This window comes from Lissotriton helveticus, chromosome 6 (assembly GCF_964261635.1).
Source record: "Lissotriton helveticus chromosome 6, aLisHel1.1, whole genome shotgun sequence".
Classification (NCBI taxonomy): Eukaryota; Metazoa; Chordata; class Amphibia; order Caudata; family Salamandridae; genus Lissotriton; species Lissotriton helveticus.
The window spans coordinates 1,435,149,012-1,435,167,571 of record NC_136067.1 but is presented as its reverse complement, the minus strand read 5'-3'; the positions used below and the strand labels follow the sequence as shown (position 1 = coordinate 1,435,167,571).

Sequence of the window (18,560 nt, the reverse complement as noted above, 5' to 3'; positions counted from 1 at the left end):
AATTGTGATTCGCAAATTGCGAAATCGCAATTAAGAAATACTTTCCCATTCATTTCTATGGGCCAGGAGGCCCATAGGAATGAATGTGAAGTCATTCTCAATTTGCGATTCGCAATTTGAGAATCGCAAATTGAGAATAATTTCAAGGGTGCAAGGGTGTCATAAGGACACCCTGATGCACCCCTGAAATGAACATGTTTGCGCATATGGCGAACATACATGCCCTAAGGGCATGTATGTGCACCATATGGCACCTTTACAGATGCAAAAAAGTGCATTTGTGAAAGAAATCGCAAATTTTGTGATTTCTTAAGGAGAAATCGCACAACTTGGGTGCTTGATAGATAGCATTTAAGGAATCGCAATTTGCGATTCCTTAAATGCTTACACAAAATTAAGGAATTGCAAATTTGCGATGAGAAAACAGATCATACATCGCGTTTAGCGATTTTTCATTTGCAAACGCTGTATTTTTGCGAATCGCAGCGTTTGCGAATGAAAAATCGTTCGATACATATGCCATTGGGCGGCATATTTTAAAGCAACTGCGTTAAAATTATCGATGCTTTAGCAGCAGAAAACTGCCACTAAAGCGGCGTTAATGGCCTTGATAATGTGCCCTTGTGAATTCCCATAGAAGCCCATGTTCTGGTGTGAACATAGGCTTCTATGGGAATTCTCTACGGCATATTATCAAGCCTATTATCGCCGCTTTAGCGCCAGTTTCCTGCCGCTAAAGTGGCGATAATTTTAACGCTGTGCTTGATAATATGCCCCTAATTTACATCTCAAAAGTACCCCGGATAAACAAGAGTTACATTTCTTACATTTAACTTTAATTCTATGCAGGAAAAAAAACCTTTTTGTTTCATTTTTGTTCACTGTAGCATGCTTTTTATATGTTTTAGTCATGAATTGTGTGCGAGACACACATACATATACACTTGTATACACACCCATACACACTCTTGCATAAAAGTGCACAACCCAGCTGCTTAAAACATTGGCAAACCGTACAGGAAAGGTTTTAAGCATGTGGTCAAACACAGAGACACAGGCTCAAGGGTGCCGGCGTGGATTAACACATTAACATAGATTTATTGGCTTTGAAACGCTAGGAGATCAAGAATCATAGCACAAGTAGGAGATTTATAAGGAATGATGTGTAGACTGCATAACAGTGTTAAGTCAGCAAAGCCATTTTGCTATAAGAGTAGTTGTACAGTTCCTGCAAGTTTTATTCCTGAAATGTCTTGTCCATTCCTTACAGATCTGCACCTTGCTAAAGTGTAAAAGCACACACTTGGATACATGTGGAGAGGCCGTTGAAACCAGTTCAACCCAATTTAAGTCCTTTTCTCTGAGTGGCACGTTTGGCACACCCTTTGTATTTCCAGAAGTCTTGCTGACTGGGATTAAATTGGCTCCTGGAGACTTTGAGGTAAAGTAGATTTCTGTTAATTTCTCTGCAAATTGATTTTATGGCTTCATTAAAAAGCAAACTCGATAGAAGAGCAGTTATTTTATTGGAATTATTGTTTTATGGCTGCAACAGTTTTTTCCTTTATCTAGAAGGCACCTGACCGAAATCTTTGCCTTAACAATCCGTGCATTGTTTGGAACGGTAGTGATTACTTTTATATAAAAAAGGCACACATAACATTGATTCGTTTTCGATAGGATTTTTAGTTTGAAGCTGGATATTGTGTCGTTACACAATACAACAAAACACAAAATGTAAAGACGACAAATACGCTCATTGAAAGTTGAATGAGTTTCTGAAAAATAAGGGACAAATAAAATTATCGATTGTAATGATATATTTGTAACACCAAGGACATTATTGCTGCCAATAAATATTATGAGTTTATGTGTTTACGTTGACAAACAACCTCTAAATCCAATCTAATAGACCCCAATAAACTCATTGATATTGGGCAGGGTGAACCATTCTCAATGAGATAGATAAATAGATAATTTTATTAAGCACTAGCAGCCGTCCCGATGTTGTCCGGGTATAAATTGCTGCCGGCAAGAAGTATATTGTTTTGTAGGATTTCGTTTAGATAGCATTTCTTATCTGTGACAGGCCTGTGAAACGCTCCGATTGAGAGTCCACTGCTGATGCACTTAAGAGTGCGCGTTCAGTAGTGTGTGAACTCGAGTTTCCCTACTTTATTTTTCCTTGCAATATTATGGTACACAGTCAAAATATCGAGTTGTAAATATCGACCTACACAAATATCGAGTTAGAAATATCGAAGGTAAAGAATATCGATGTCAAGAATATCGTTGGACAGAATATCGACACTAAGGTAAGTAATATCGATTTTTTTATATTGATGTAAGTAATATCGAAGTCGATATCAAATATATCAATGTTAGTAATTTTGATGTTACTAATATCGATATTTGTACTATTGTTATGTATTTTAGTATGTATTTAATATGTATGTGTTATATCTTTTTTGTTAAGTATTTTACTTGTTTTTAGTTATTTGTGAACTATTTTCATATATTTATAATGTTATTTTTAAGTCAATTTTATGTTTTAGTACCGGAGCGGGTTGTGTGTTTGTAGGGGAATAGGGTGGAAAGTAATATAATTATATTAAATTAATTATTACTTTTTAGGAATTATAAATTAATTTTAATTAATTTTTGCGTTTAAGTTCTGTAGCGGGTAGTGGGTTTATAAGGGAATTGGGTGGGAAGTATTTTAATTGTAATTAAATAATGAATCATTTTTATTTATTGGTATTGATAATTTATGTATTTATAATTAATTATTAATTGGCAATTAATAATTGTAATTGTTAATTAATTGTTTAATTGGTAATTAATATTTGTAATTATTTTATTTAATTGGTAATTAATGTTTGTAATTGGTAGTTAATGTTTGTAATTGGTAATTAATGTATTTAATTTGTAATTAATTTCAGTACTTGGTAATTAATTTATTTAATTGGTAATTAAACAATTTTTTATTGGAAATTATTTGTAAATAATTGGTAATTAATGTGTTATAAAAAGTCTTTTTTGGTATACAAATAATTTTATTGTTTAATGTTTTTTAAGTGGTAATAAATTATTATTAATTTTTGTTTGTTTTTTACAGCATTTTATTGCTTAATATTTATTATTTGGTAACTATTATTTATTAATTTATATTTATTGTTAATGTATTGTTAATTATTTATTCAAATCTTTAAAAAAAAAAATATTAATGGGTATTTTGAAAATTAAAATATTATTAAATTTAAATATAAAAATTATTTCCAAGTATGTTATATTTAATTTTTATGGTATCCAATGCTTTACTTACTGTTGTACTCTCTGGAGTGGGAATAGTAATTTTTACCCCTACGCTATCCAAAGCTTAAGAGTTTAAGGGTGTTGGGGTATTTTAAGGAGTAAGGGAGGGTTATGATTATGGGGTGCAGGGGTATTTAAAGGGAGCAGGGTGGGATTAGCGCACGATATGAGACATGGCATGAAGGGCGGAACGTACCACACGCCCCCAGCGTTTTTCACGCCCCCAGCACATGCCCACAGCACAACGCAGACACGCCCACAAGGGACTACTTTGCTGGCACGATTCTTTTACCTTTTAAATGTATATGGTGGGCGTCTGCATAGCCTATGTCCTTCTGCTGCAACTGCCCTTTCCAACGCTGTATTGGGTGTTGTGATTGGTGCTGTGGTTCCCGAGATTACCCGCCTCAAAGGTTTGGGCTCTCTCTTTATTATATCAGTATGGATAATTAATAAAAACCTTTGCATGTGCAGTCCTGACAATAACAACAAAAACACATAATAAAACAATGTTAAAAGTTGGTTATCAACAGTAGCCTCAATAACTCATTGTTATATTCAGTGAGGGTGGAGGCTACACATTTTTTCATGGTGGGCCCTTTTCCCTTGGCAGCTTTTGGGTCTTAGAGGGGAAGCGGCTGTGAATTAAAAAACACTTGATTAAGGTGATCAGTTATGTGTAATTAAATGAGAAGTGTAGGTTCAGCAGGCAAAAGGGGCAAAGGCTCCGAGGTGGAATACCCCTTAAGGGATTCAAAACCTGCTCTTTAGCACTATGTCCTACCCAGTCACCAAGGTCTTCCCTTGAGTATGTTAAGTGAATTAAAGTGCCTGAGTTGACCTCCTAGTAGTGGAGAGTTTCTCCTCTGTGATTGATTCAACAAGTTGTCTGTTTCTCTTTTTGCACTCAAAAATCTTATCAAGTTTCAAAAAGTTGTAATGAAGTGCATATGCAAACTTAAAGAAATGTACTATATTAAGATAGAAGAAATCACTCTTGAATAAATAGCATTCATCATACATAACCGGGTCATCAATCTAGTTAGAGTAGAGCAAACATTATCTCTTTTGGTAGTTAATGAGCACTCTATTAAGCATGCAAGTAAGGACAAATAAAGTGACCATTCCTTGGCGCTTTCATTCTTTTCACCGACCCCCTTGTCTTTTCAATAGGAATTGCGTGAACCTGTGCCTTGAACTGCTACTAATATCATTTGACATAAGGCACTGAGGAGTTATTTACCATGGAATTTCATTGCTGAATAAAGACATTTCTAAATTCTAAAAATTAATTTAAAAGTCGAATTGTTAAAGGAGTTTTACTTTGTAAATTTACTGTTGTTGTATATTCATTATTTCCGAGTGTAAAGTGTAATTTTACTACAAAGTGCAGACTTACATGTCTCCACTCCATGAAAGAGAGGGGGGGATTACATTTTATAAGTATGAAGTTACTACCATTAATTGTTCACATGTGTCATAGATCTCCCTATTGTAAAGTATACGGCGAAACAAAAACATTTATTAAACTTATAAAAATATAGCAAAATCTGTTTATGTAATATATAAATGTAATTTTTTTTATATATTTTGAATGTAGAATAAAATGAAAAAAGCTACAGAACTAATAATTTACTTTTGAGTTACATAGCCTAAATGTATACATTTTCTTTTAAAGATTTATTAAAATAATCTCACCTAATATTTATTCATTATTCATTAGACATTATGAAACATCATGTATGGAATAGGTGTGGACAGATTCTTTAATTCTGTCTGTGGAAATGGAAAATTTTTGGTCACTCCACATTACTGTTTAAAGTAGAGTTCTGGCCAAGTTCTTCCAATCACTGCATGGCGGAATTTTCCTCCTGTGAGGCTTCAGAAAATGTGATCTGGCAAGCAAGAGCATGAACACAAGCAAAAGTTGGCATCCCCTAGCGCAATTTCCTAAAGCGGGCAGTCAGGAGTGATCAAGGTCAGTGGGCTGCCATTCTAGTAGATTTGCTGCCGCTCAAGTAAATTTCCTACAAGAGAGGCAGTAAAATCAATTTGATTGGCCCATGCTCTTGCGCAATACATGGTGATTTTTCAGTGCTGCTTGCACTACTGGTGCTAAATTGATCTGCAATAGTATAGTTTCCGCCCGCTGGTGGACGCCTGTGGAATTTTGCAGAGTTTTGATGTAACCCTGCGCAATTTCATGGAGTGAAACCCTGCGAGTTCCGGTCACCCCTTGTATAGAATTCATTTTAAATATTCAAATAATGTAACCTTCATTGTTGAAAAAATAAAAGGTTATTAAAATGGTGTTATCATAAATGTTTTATTTATATATAAAATGGTAACATCAAACAAAATGCATATATATATTTAAAAAAAAGTAAAAACAAATGAACTTATTTTAACATTATTTCCTGTGGGTTTGAGTTTAGGTCCCTGCTCCCATTATTCTCTGTAGGAGATTGAGCTGGGGTACATTTACTATTGTTGTGGGTAATTTAAGGATGTAGTAACTTTAGATTTGCAGTTTGTGAATAACAGTGTGCTTACTCTTTTGTGGGTGGTTGTCTGACCTTCCCTAAATTCTCCGTAGCCTTCCCAAAACCCCTTCTTGCTCCTCCCTAACCCCTACCATTTTGTCATAAGTATTATCTGTAATCAAGACAGTAACCCAGACCCTTCCACACTTACTATTATGTAATAAACTTGCATGTGTGTGGCTCTCCCCGTAGAAAAGATATAAGAGGTGATTGCCCCCTCTAGGTTTGTGAATAGCATTTTCTATTAAGTAGAAGTACTGTAGTACTTTATATAAGTACAAAAAAATGCAGTTGGTGTAGCAGGCCTTACTTGTTCATATATTAAAACCAATATTCTAGCACACTTCTCAGAATTCAAATTAAAGAAGCAGTTTCAATTAATTGTGATAGGTGAGCAAAATTACAATTTCAAATTAATTGTATTTTTATTGCTATGATAATGATATTTGGCTGAGAATTTGCACGTTCAGTTTATCTTTCATCTTATCTCTTAGTTCTGGAAATGGAGGTCATTTATTTTTCATTGAGTTTAGTTTATAACAAAGCCTAGAGCCCAGCTACAAGGCATTAAACAAGGACAACCGAAACAATTATACTATAACAAAGAAAATACTGTATTCAATACAGATTCTTAAAAGTACACATGAAAGCCAGTGTTAAAATATAAAAACATGGGATACTCTGTCCAAAACATGGCGGATGGACTCTCTGCTGTAATACAATTACATTACAGCTGTGACATACGTCATGTTTTGATTTGGCCTGGGCAACGTTTTAATTGTGCTGGTGTAAATGGTCTCAATTTGGCAATCTTCCATAACAAAATGACTGCAAAAATTACCATGATTACACCACATGGCATAATTTCGGGGAGACATTTTATACAAGATGTAACTTTGGGTAATTGTTGAATGGGAGCTGCATTTCATTTAGATTTTTAACCCTAGCAGATTGTTTGGGTAATATTCGAGTGCAAAACTGCAAATCTGACCTCAAGCTCAAGTGTTTGAATGTAGACAACCAGAAATCAACTTAAATATTACATTTTTGAGTGTAAGATTCAATTCAATTCAATTCAATCTCTTTATTCGGTTAAAAAAACCTTGTAAGAAACAATACATTTAAAAAAATACAAGCGGGTACACAGTCACAATAAGATTGGGGTACAATTAGCAGCACGTTTTTTCCTATAGTAAATAATACAGAGTATATAATTACATTTCCCTGAGGGGTTTTTGGTTGGAAGAGAATTCATCATAGTCAGCTTGCCTCATCTAACGAGATCACTTAATAAATATACAGAACAAAACAATAAAATATATTCTATATAAAACAAGCACCAGGATCACTAAAAACAACAACACTTTATCATTTAGCAGACAATACCATGTTAAACTAACCAGTTCATTATACTTCTGCACCTAACTTGTACATTCAATTCTAACCAGCGATAGTGCAATGCAAAAGTAAGTAAAATTAAATTTTAAGACCTTTCCTCTTTCTGGTCAAAGCTACACATAAGAGGAAACGGCTCAGGCTGAACACTATCGGTTGGGAGGTGTCTCCCTTAAAAATTCTAAGCCCAACCCCAATATGGCGAAGGCCTAACATTTTGCATATGGGCTTCATCCATTTTTTCCTTGCGTTAAGATATGCAGGACATATAAATAAAACATGAGACTCATCCTCTTTCAACCCCATTTCACAAAGCTCACATAAAACTGAATCAGTATTCCTATTTGCACCCTTGTTACAGTGCCATTTACTTGTCCTGTCCCTCGTTTGCAAAATGCTGTACCGAAATTTTAGATACAGACTTTTAGCCAACAGGGGATAGATTTCATCCATAAGGGGCTCTAGTTGCATATTCATTTTTACTGCAAAAAATTTTGAAGTCAGAGTCCCTATATTGGGGTTGACTAACACTGAATCACTAATAAACTCCCAGTACCTTTGTTTCAGAAGCTTTTTTGAACTATTAGTGAGTGAATCTGGGTCTGACCAAAAGTTACTCAGGCCCAGTTTTTTTTTTCAATTCAATTCAATTCAATCTCTTTGATTCATTTCACGTATTTTTGTGATAAGTTCACATCATTACGCTACAGCAAATTATGCAAGTTTCACACACCTCTACTTCTGATGTAGTGTCCCATAGTCCAAACTCCAAATAAGGCTGTTATTACATAAAATCATATCTAAGTGATAGTAGCAATGCAAAATTAAATTGAAATGTATGTACACCAACATATAGGATGCACATATTATTCAGGTTTGAAATAAGTGATGTTTCAATCTTTTCTTGGAGGAGCACAACAATTGTTTCCACAGCAGACAGAGTTTAGGTGCTGAGTTCAATGTGGTTGGAGCCTTTTCTGTCCCTGGTGTTCTGATCAGGAGGTCATCCAACTCACCCTGGAGTCATTCTAATGGTCTTGAGTGCAAGATACAGGTCCAGTGCTTCTTACTCAGGAAGCAGGATGAAAAAAGAAAACCGAGTGGCAGTCCTTGCAGAGCCTGTAGTGTACGCATAAAGATGCAAGTACATCCCCAGAAGAGGCACTCCGTGAGGGGTTCAAAAAATTATCCCAAGGTTCGTAGGTAGTTGTAGGTATATGTATTTATTTTTCAATGTTATTCATATGAAGAATTCTCAATGATATTCAAATCATATCAGTGATGATCAGTCAAAACATCAATTATCAGTTCGCACTCCTCAATTCGCGCTCCAATGCATTTCGGGCGAGTTGCCCTTTATCAAGGAGAGCTGAAAGGAAAGACAAACCCATATCAGTGAGGCAAATACTAAATGTGCGTAACGTATAAAGTTTTACGTGCCGATCAATAAGTGCAAAACTAAAAGATGAACATGAACAGCGTGATGAGGCGTATATAACTAATGAAAGAATAAGGTACCGGGTAAGATGTGTTGGGACTCTAACGCGGGTGGGGGAAAAGCTGAGAGGAAGGATTAAGAATAGTCAGGCGGCTCTGTCGTGAGGCAGAGTACTTACTTTAACACGAAGGCAGTGAAGACCGTTACTCCGAGGAGTGTGTCCGCGTCTTCTGGTTAGGTGAACTCCGGTGTGTGACAACAGGTAAATAAACGGGAACGTGAAGTAGGAAGCATAAACGAAGGACTTGATGGTGTGAAGGAAAGTGAACTAAGGTGGTGGCCATATTGGAATGGTGAAGGATAACGAAGGGTGTGGAAGAAACAATGAAGAATGTAGGAGAATCAATAAAGAGGATGAAAGGAAAAAAGAGTAAAGAGCAATGCTATAAGTAATGCATATAAATAGATGTCAGGTAACATATTTACAGGTGACAACTATATTCCACACGATCGTTGAGTCAGTGAGGCTTGAGTGACTGCAGGCGGTATATCCATTCGAGTTCTCTTCTAAGCAATGTTTTACGAATGTCAATCCCCTCTCTTGGGGTCATAAGTTCCAAAACTACAAATTGTAGTTGGGCAATGGAATGATGCTGTTCATGGAAGTGCATAGCGACATAGGATTTCTCTTGTTTAGTGCGGATGTTAGATTTGTGCTCGTTCATGCAAACTTTTATCTTCCTCTCTGTCTTGCCGACATACATTTTACCACAAGGGCATTTTAGTGCATAAATAAGGTTCATGGAGTCACATGTCGCGTTTACTTGAAGTTTGATGGGATGTCCTTTCATAGGGTGTCTGATGGTGTTGCCCTTTATTATACAGTTGCAGTTGTTGCAATTGAAACATGGTAGGGTACCTTTATAAACTTTGTTGGGTGGTGTGGGTTTAGAAAGAATTTCTTTTAGGTTCTTGCTGCGAGTGTAGGCGAACAGCGGCGGACATTTGAAAATGTCCTGAAAATCTGGTTCCATCTGTAGGATCGGCCAATGGTTCAGGATAATTCTCTTGTATCTAGTGCTGACTGTGGAATGTTTTGATACCAAGACCATGCGATCTTCTGTTTGTTTGGGTTTTTTGAATAAACTTTCTTGTCTAGTGATGTTTGCAACTCGAGTGTGTGCTTCCATAAGAATTGGCTCAGGGTACCCTCTGTCACGAAAACGGTCTTGCATTTCCTGAATTCTGGTGTTGAAGGTTTGTGGTCTTGAGTGCAAGATACAGGTCCAGTGCTTCTGACTCAAGAAGCAGGATGAAAAAAGAAAACCGATTGGCAGTCCTTGCAGAGCAGCATATCACTCTTTCTGAGTCTTCAACGGGTCCAAAGGTGCCCTGAAGAGTTGCTTCTGAGGATCCATTATTTATACCTGCCGCCCACGTTTTAGTACAAGAAGGTTCTGGAGGTTATCACTAGGCCTGGGTGGAGTTTGCCGAGTTCTGCATAAATGCCACTTTACTACGTGGAGTTCTGTAAGCAGTGGAGTTCATTAAGTTGTACCATCCATTCAGTTTTTTTGCACCGGGTGTTAGTCCCGCACTGGAAAATCAGCATAAATGGTACCATTCACAGCACAAGAGGGCGTTGCTTTTATCTGCCGCTCAAGACCACACTTGACATATCCACTGGCTTATTCAGTCATAACCTGTCCTCTATTAGTAGTCAATGGACAGCTTTTACTTCTGGCGGCAAACAAAAACAGTTCAAAAGATTAGCCATGGGCTACAAAAACAGCTCTGGCATCTTTGCCACACGTTTTGTCTCTCTGTTAGAGAGCATCGACCCTGACGCGTACTCGTATGTTGATGATATTTATCTCACAGACGACGAATTATCTGTGTCGCGCCGACCGCATCATTGTCATGTTTGCGGACGTAGGTTACAAATGTAAGTTTGCAAAATCACACATTGCAGAGTACACAGTGTTGTTCCTGGGCTATGAACTCAACAACGAAGGGGGGCGTGGCTGAGCACGAAGCAATGGCGGACGCGTCTGGGTAGAGCTCCGTAAGAAGCTCCCCTACCACAGGCGATTTCTCTGTCATAGTTATCCGGATTAGCCCAAAATCGTCAGCGGGAGAGCCCGCCACGCCTGCCTCCCGACTGCTGAACTTTGGAGACATTTGCCCCAAGCGCACTGCCCCGGTGACGAGTGGTCCTGAGCGGCCGGCCAGCATGTGCTTCCTGCCGGCGAGCAGTGGCGATCGAGACCGGAGTCCTTGCTGGTCGAACGGGCCCAGCGGAGACGGGCGGGGACCCCTCAGAGCCATCGGACCCTGCTCGCCCCTCCTGTGGGGGTCGGGGAGTGGTGGTGGGCCTGTGGAGGCCGAGGTGACGGTGCCCCCCCCACCTTCGCTGTCTGCCGCGTAGACGAGGAGAGGACCGAGGGTACTGGGCCGCGCTTTGCTGAGGCGCGGGGGCCATTGAACATTGCCTACTGCACACGGCGGCTGGTGCGGAGGCGGGCTGCCCCCCCCCTTCGAGAGGAGCGACGCCCGGCTGCTTGTCCCGCCTGGCCCCTCAGAGCTATACCCAAGCAGCCCCGGACTGGGGCTACTTCCGGTGGGAAGAGGCTGTCACCTGAGGCCGGGGACGCGGCCTACTGCGATGGAAGGGCGCGGAAGTAATCGCTTCTGTAAGTGGAGCGCGCCTGAAGCCCTGCCGATCCCGGCATCTGGAGGTGGGTGTCCGCGCTGTCCCCCCCCTCTGGTGGGGCGCGGCCTCGGACCGCCTGTGCCCCGCGCTGGAGATACACTGCAACTGGCTCCCCCCCTGCTGACTGCTGATTACAGGGTGTTAGTTCTACAATCCAGGGCCCCACAGAGTGATACACGAGGATGCCATCGAGGGAGTGAGGCGGTGACCCTCTACAAACTTTGCTTAGCCGCCTGCCCGTCCCTACTGCGGTGGCCACTGTAAGGCGCCACAACCCGAGTGCTTGACTCAAGACCTGGCTTCAAGCTGAGGGGTTGCCTGACCGGAGAATGGGGGAGACGGCCCCCTGAAGAGCGCCTGATCTCACAGTGGCATTGCGGCGCAACTGGCCCCCCCCTATGAGACGATCCCCCTCGCGGGTGGGAAGCAGCCATCCTCTCTTATGTGAGTACCTGCGGGGTGTGTGGGGTGGCCGCTCTGAAGACCACGACGAGGGAGCCCGAGAGTGCGCATTGACGACCCCCATTGCTGCACCGTAGACGCGTCTGGTGACAGCCCTGAAGTGTGCAACTTCCAGGTGCGTCCATCCTGCTTGGATTGCATTCCCTGCAACGTCACGACTTTACATAAGTCGCTTTTACCGGCAAAATAACTACATCTCTTGTCTTCTCATCGCACTTACAGCCTACAGCACTGCTTTGCACTTACTGTCCCTATTTGGATTGCCCGCCAATGCTCTGCGTACAACGTAGATTGGCAGAATCCTGTGGCCCTGGACACCTGGAGTGACCCCTGCGGTGTCCCGCTGAGAGGCCCCGCCCTGAATGCAACATAGAGAGAACCCCTGGGACACACCTACACCTGAATACTCCGACGCCTCCCATGTACGTGGGACCTAAAACAAGGGCTGTGACCGGGAGCTCGCAAGTGAAAGGAGAAATGGCGAAACAGACTGATGCAGACCATACAACTTCTAAGCTGGACACGATGTTGGCAGCTATGGAACGACTGGAGGAGTCGCTGCAGCTGACCCGCACCTCCTTAGAGACTAAAATTGATAGCGTAGCCATAGATATGACGCATCTCCGAGCTGATCACAAAAAGCTGGCTGAGCGAACGACCACATTAGAGACCACGGTGGCAGAATTGTCCCCCAAGATCACCCAGATGGACAAACACGTACAAAATCTCCTTAACAGGGTGGAGTTTTTGGAGGATCGTGCGGAAGATGCGGAAGGGAGAGCGAGACGCAATAACATCCGCATAGTGGGCCTGCCGGAGAGATGGGAACCAAGGGAGGCGCCGGAACATGTGGAGCACTGGCTTGGAGACATCCTACCGGACGGCACCCTTTCGCAACATTTTGTGGTGGAACGTGCCCACCGCGTGCCCACCCGACATCCCATTGAGGGCTCCAACCCGAGACCCATGCTCATTCGCGTATTGAACTACCAGGATCGTGACACCATTTTACGCGAAGTCCGCAAATTACCTGAGGTCAGGATTGATAATGCTACAATCATGTTCTTTCCGGACTATACAATACAAGTACAGCGTCAGCGCCACTCCTTTTTGGAAGTGAAACAGTGACTCCGCCGCCTGGCTCTCAAATATTCGTTACTATTCCCTGCACGTCTGCGGGTTGTGGCTCAGGAAAAGACTCACTTTTTCAATACCCCGGAAGCTGTGGAGACCTGGCTTGACTCGGGAATTGACACAGAGACCGGTAGAATGCCCCCGAGGACACGTCGTGGTGGAGGTGCTCGACGGCGAAGACGCAGGAGGCTCTCGATGGCCGGCTCGATGCGGCAGGAGGCGTCTGTGGGCCCCACACCTGAACACCGACAGGAAGAGCAACAGGAGGCTATTCGCAGGGTAGCGGAAATCAGTGGCTCGTTGACAGAACTCCCAGCTCCTGGAGTAAGTCCTGAAGGTCAAGTGAGCGATGTCGAATACATATATGGACTGCCAGATTCCCAGGGGTCAACGGATCTTCCAGAGGTTATGCCACAGACGGCTGATTTGATCCACTAAATTTGCTACAGTGTTGTTGATTGCCAGTACTCACACCGCGAATTTCCGCCAGTGATGTGCGGACAGTATGGTGTGGGAATGACCCGAACATTGTGTGGCTGGTTGCTGGGCTTTCCATCGATGCCCTGCGGTGACCAATCCTACCGGGGGTGAGTCCAGACTTTTGTAAGTGCTTGCTTGTGACTCGCTGAGTATGATTACTGGTCGCCGACCCCTCTGCCTCTTCGGGCGCTCTGCCTCAGCTATTGGGAACTCTTGCTGGCGGTGGACTATAAGACGTTTACAACCTGTGGTCGGGGGAGCACGCCCACACCCTACCTGCATGAACCTTTTGTATACATAACATTATAACTCAGTGAACCCCCTTGAATTTCAGAATAGTTAGAGCTCACTAGAGGGTTTGGACGACAGCATGTTCTGCAGTCGACCTTTTGGCATTGTAATTTTGTTTTCTTTAGTTACCGGACTGGTGCTTCCATTTCTTCATTCCGATGTGTGCTGGTGGAGTGGTGGGATGATGGGATCCGACTACATGCCGCTTTATGTTTCTATGCTTTGTTGTGCTACTAGTGGTGGTGTGGTGGGCGGTGGGTGGGTCCGGAGGGTGGGAGAGACTAAGCGAAATGTCTGCAACTAAATTTTGCACTTGGAATGTCCGAGGGATACATACCCCTTCACGCCGTTACCAGGTGTACTCCTATCTCAAGCGACACAAGGTACAAGTCGCACTGTTACAAGAGACACACTTGACAGACATAGAGGCAAGCGCTCTACGCCGTAGATGGAGGGGACAATTATATGCCACGGGTTTTTCAGCATATGCGCGTGGGACTCTGATATGGATTCACCCTGGGGTCCCCTTGGCACTCACGCGCAGCCATATAGATGATGAAGGCAGATATGTGTTACTTCAGGGTAAGCTAGATGGACAGGACATAGTTATAGCCTCTGTTTATGCTCCCAACGTTGACCAAGGGCGCTTTCTCGCTCGCTTGTCTGCGGCGCTGGCGGCATGGCCGGGTGTACCACTTTTGCTGGGAGGTGGCTACAATTGTGTTCTTGACATCGCATTAGACAGATCATCCCCCCTCCGCCACACGCGGCGATCCATGCCACGATGAGAGCGTTCGCGGATTGGGCGATGCACTGGGATCTTACTGACTCCTGGGGTAGTCATAATTCCAACACAAGAACTTACTCATATTACTCGGGAGCCCATGCACTACATGTCAGACTTGACAGATTTCTGCTGACTAGTGACCTATTACCCCTTGTCACTGACTCCTGTTATTTGGGCCGCACCCACTCCGATCACAACCCTCACACTCTTGACTTTACTTGGGAACGCCCACACCCCCCGATCCCCACGTGGAGACTCCAGCCTGATGTTTTATTAGATGCTCCCTTTCGAGAATTGCTCTTGACTTGCATATTGTGCTATTTTGAAGATAACACTGATACCGCATCCACCCCACAGGTTGAGTGGGATGCATTTAAGGTGGTCACGAGGGGACACTGCCTGGGAGCGCAGGCGGGACTGCGGCGTCAGGTGGATAGGGAATTGACACGGGTGGAGGCTGACCTACTGATTGCTGAACGTGCAGCGGTAGAGGGAGACGATGCGAGATTAGCGAATAGTCGAGGGGAACATGCGAAACTCCTAGATAGGCTGAAGAACTTAAATTACGCTGCACACTCAGCGCGCACGCATCACGCTGGGGATAAGCCTGGTAAACTGTTGACTTGGCTGACAAGGAAAGACGCTCAAATGCCACCATTATTGTCGATTAGCAAAGCGCATGGTGTTGTGGTGCACACACAGAAAGCTATACATGAGGCCTTTACGACCCACTATGAAAGCTTATACCGTTCCCGTTTGGGAGCCACTAGAGATGACGTTTCGGAGTACCTGTCTGTCCTACCCATACCGACGGTCACCACTGCATAGAGTGAGGAATTAGACGCGCCGTTTATGGCAGAGGAGCTCCCCACTGTTATCTTCTCTCTCCAACGGGAAGTCCCCAGGCCCGGATGGACTGCCGGCAGAGTTTTATAAGGCATATTCTACCATCCTCATCCTGGAACTCTTACGGGTGTATACGGCAGCGCTACATGATGCTGCCCTCCCATTGTCATTAAACGAAGCAAACGTGATATCGCTTTTAAAGCCCAACAGAGACGCACTAAAATGGGGTCCTACAGGCCACTTGCCCTCCTTAACACGGACTATAAAATACTAGCAGCTGCGCTGGCCCAGAGGCTAGCACCACTGGTCCCCACCTTGGTCCATGCAGACCAGAACGGATTTGTCCCCACCCGTAACACTTCTTACAATATCAGGAGGCTGTTTCGGGTACAACACCTGGCTGTAACCCGATGGCCCCACTCGGGATGCGTGGTTCTCGATCTCGAGAAAGCGTTTGACTCGGTGGAATGGGCCTACCTCGCACTAGTATTGGAGAAATTCGGTCTAGGTGCTGACTACCTCCGCAAGGTGGAGCTCCTCTACTCAGTACCCGTGGTGCGAGTGCGCACGGGAAAGCTCTTCTCTGCCCCGATACGTGTTTGTAGGGGAACCAGGCAGGGGTGTCCTCTCTCCCCCTTCATCTTCGCACTCGTGATGGAACCGTTAGCGGCGCAACTACGTGCCTCTGGCGAGACCTGGGGCATTCCATTGGCTGATGGGATACACTCGGTGTCCCTATATGCGGATGATCTACTGATCTATGTTAAAGATCTGACCTGCTTCCCAAGCGCGCTCACTGACATACTTAGTGCCTTTGGTGATATATCTGGACTCCATGTTAACTGGGCGAAATCAGGTGTATATTCCTTTGCTGCGGAAACCCCGGAGTGTGAGATCACTGTAATGGGTGAGCGACTCCTTTGGTATCCGACAGTCTTCCGATATCTAGGAATACAGATCTACCGTGAGCCTGCAGACATATTAGACGGTAATCTGGTAAGGACTATATCGTCTCTTACGTCACAGGTTTCCTTTTGGCAAACACTTCCGCTCAATGTGCCCAGCCGCATTGCACTAGCGAAGACAGTCGCTCTACCTCGGCTACTGTACTTCTATGCGAATTTACCAGTGTATGTCCCGGCCTGCATCTTCCGTGAACTGGAAACTCTGACCAGGCGGTTGATCTGGAACAAGGGGAGTCCCAGAGTTGCGCTGAAAACCCTCTACGCTGCAACGGAGAGTGGTGGGCTGTCGGTACCTAACCACGAACTGTATTACCTGGCAGCGCAATTACAATGGATTGCCTACTGGTTGAGTGGGAGGAATCTGGGGGATACTGCTTCGGAAGATGCCGTAATGACAGTCCCACAGATACATGCACTATTTCACTCCTTATCTAGACTCCGCTCTCCGAACCAGCTACATTTAGCGGTGGCGAGAAAATGATACACTAGAAGCCTAAAACTCCCCGCTGCAATGAAACCCTACGCGCCCAATCTGCCCCTACTTGGAACGCCTTGGGAAGGAGGTACATTTACGTCGCCAATGTCGGACACTTGGGGGAAGGCTGGTCTAGAGGGGCTAGGGGACCTCTTTGAGGACGGTGCGCTACTTCCTTTCGCGACGCTGGCGGACAGCACAGGACTGCCAACAGGACAATTCCTGGCCTTGCGAAACTCCTACATACACTGACACAAGCCTGGGGCCCGCTAGCGGATGAGCCACCGACACACCTACTCATTCAGTATTTGCAAGTGATGGGCAATGGCTCTCACATAGTGCACTGGCTCGCCCAAGCATTGCATACACATACACAATTCTCCCGACTGCGGGACAAATGCGAAGCGGATATTGGCCGGGATTGGACTGACAGGGAGTGGACACAAATACTGGCTGGGATACGGAATATACCGCGCAATGCACGCTTCAAGATCATACACTATTACATTGTGCACCGAGCGTATCTGTCCCCTGATAAGATTAATCGGTACTTTGGGCTTACCACAACAGCGTGCCCCAGATGTGGACTTGTAGATGCGCAGTTCCTACATATCCTTTGGACATGTCCTTCATTGCACTCCTACTGGACTGCGGTGACAAAGACATTGACAAAGGCAACGGGGGGCAACTTGCCGTTTACGTGGGAGGCTTGCCTACTGGGCTTGTTTAAGACGACAAAACAAACGAAAGTTCAGGCGAGGTACTGGGATCTAGGGCTGATCACAGCGAAACGCCTAATCACTAAGCGCTGGAAACATGCTGTCCCCCCCAGCCACTACACTGGCGTAACTCGTTGGATAACTGGGCGAGGGCAGAGAGTGTGGCGCTCCATAGGGAAGAGACAGCGGGACTCCGTAAGTTCCCAATAGCGCTCGACTGGGATGTCATCTTAGCGTCCTTTCACCAAATATGCCAACAGGACGGCATAGTGTGACCGCTCCCTCTCCCTCCCCCCTCCCCCCCTCCTGGCGACGCCCATGCGCCTACCCCTACACTTTACACCCTCCTAACTGACGAGAGGCAGTGGGGATCTCCTTGTTGCCTACCCAATGACCATCACGCACACACAGGCTTTTGTTATCAAACACCACCCACTACTTTGTTTTTAGAATTTGTTGAATTGTTCTCTATAGTTAATTGCCTTGAAAAACAGCTTTGGATATATGTTGAGCTATTATTAGGCCCATTTCCTCTAGTGTTGCTGTTTCAACACCATTTGCATATCCGATGGACAAATCTATGATGCCATAAGGAAACAGTCTCAACCTTCTCCGTCACCGAGTGCTGCAATTGTAGATTATTATTCTTTTACATGTAAGCCAGCCTTTATTGACTTAATCGTGCTGCTTCATTTACACTGTCTTTATACTGATCCTCACTATTGAGCTCATTTATGTATAATGTCGTTGACACAGAGCTGGGACGCACAATTATCATGGCTGCACTGTGTATTCTTTACGTCTGCTTATGTGTAATGTTGCACGGTACCAGAAAATTTGCAATAAACATATTCAAACAATCAATGAACTCAACAACGAAAGTTGAGGTTTAGCACCTCACTTCCTTGAGAAATGCGCACAGTTGCACGCGCCGACAAATCTGAAAAAATTACAATCTACTGGGTTTTTGGAATTTCGGGTGTACTTACACTCCCAA

The 18,560-nt window shown here is 43.8% G+C and overlaps 1 protein-coding gene across 1 annotated transcript in view; it reads left to right on the top strand.

Moving 5' to 3' along the window:
• The window catches only part of VNN1 (vanin 1), a 312,746-nt gene that overhangs the window by 272,030 nt on the left and 22,156 nt on the right, over window positions 1–18,560 (top strand). Inside the window, exon 6 of the mRNA XM_078649224.1 lies at window positions 1,271–1,441. Within this exon, the coding sequence (XP_078505350.1) occupies window positions 1,271–1,441 (171 nt within the window). The remainder of the gene's footprint in view (window positions 1–1,270; window positions 1,442–18,560) is intronic.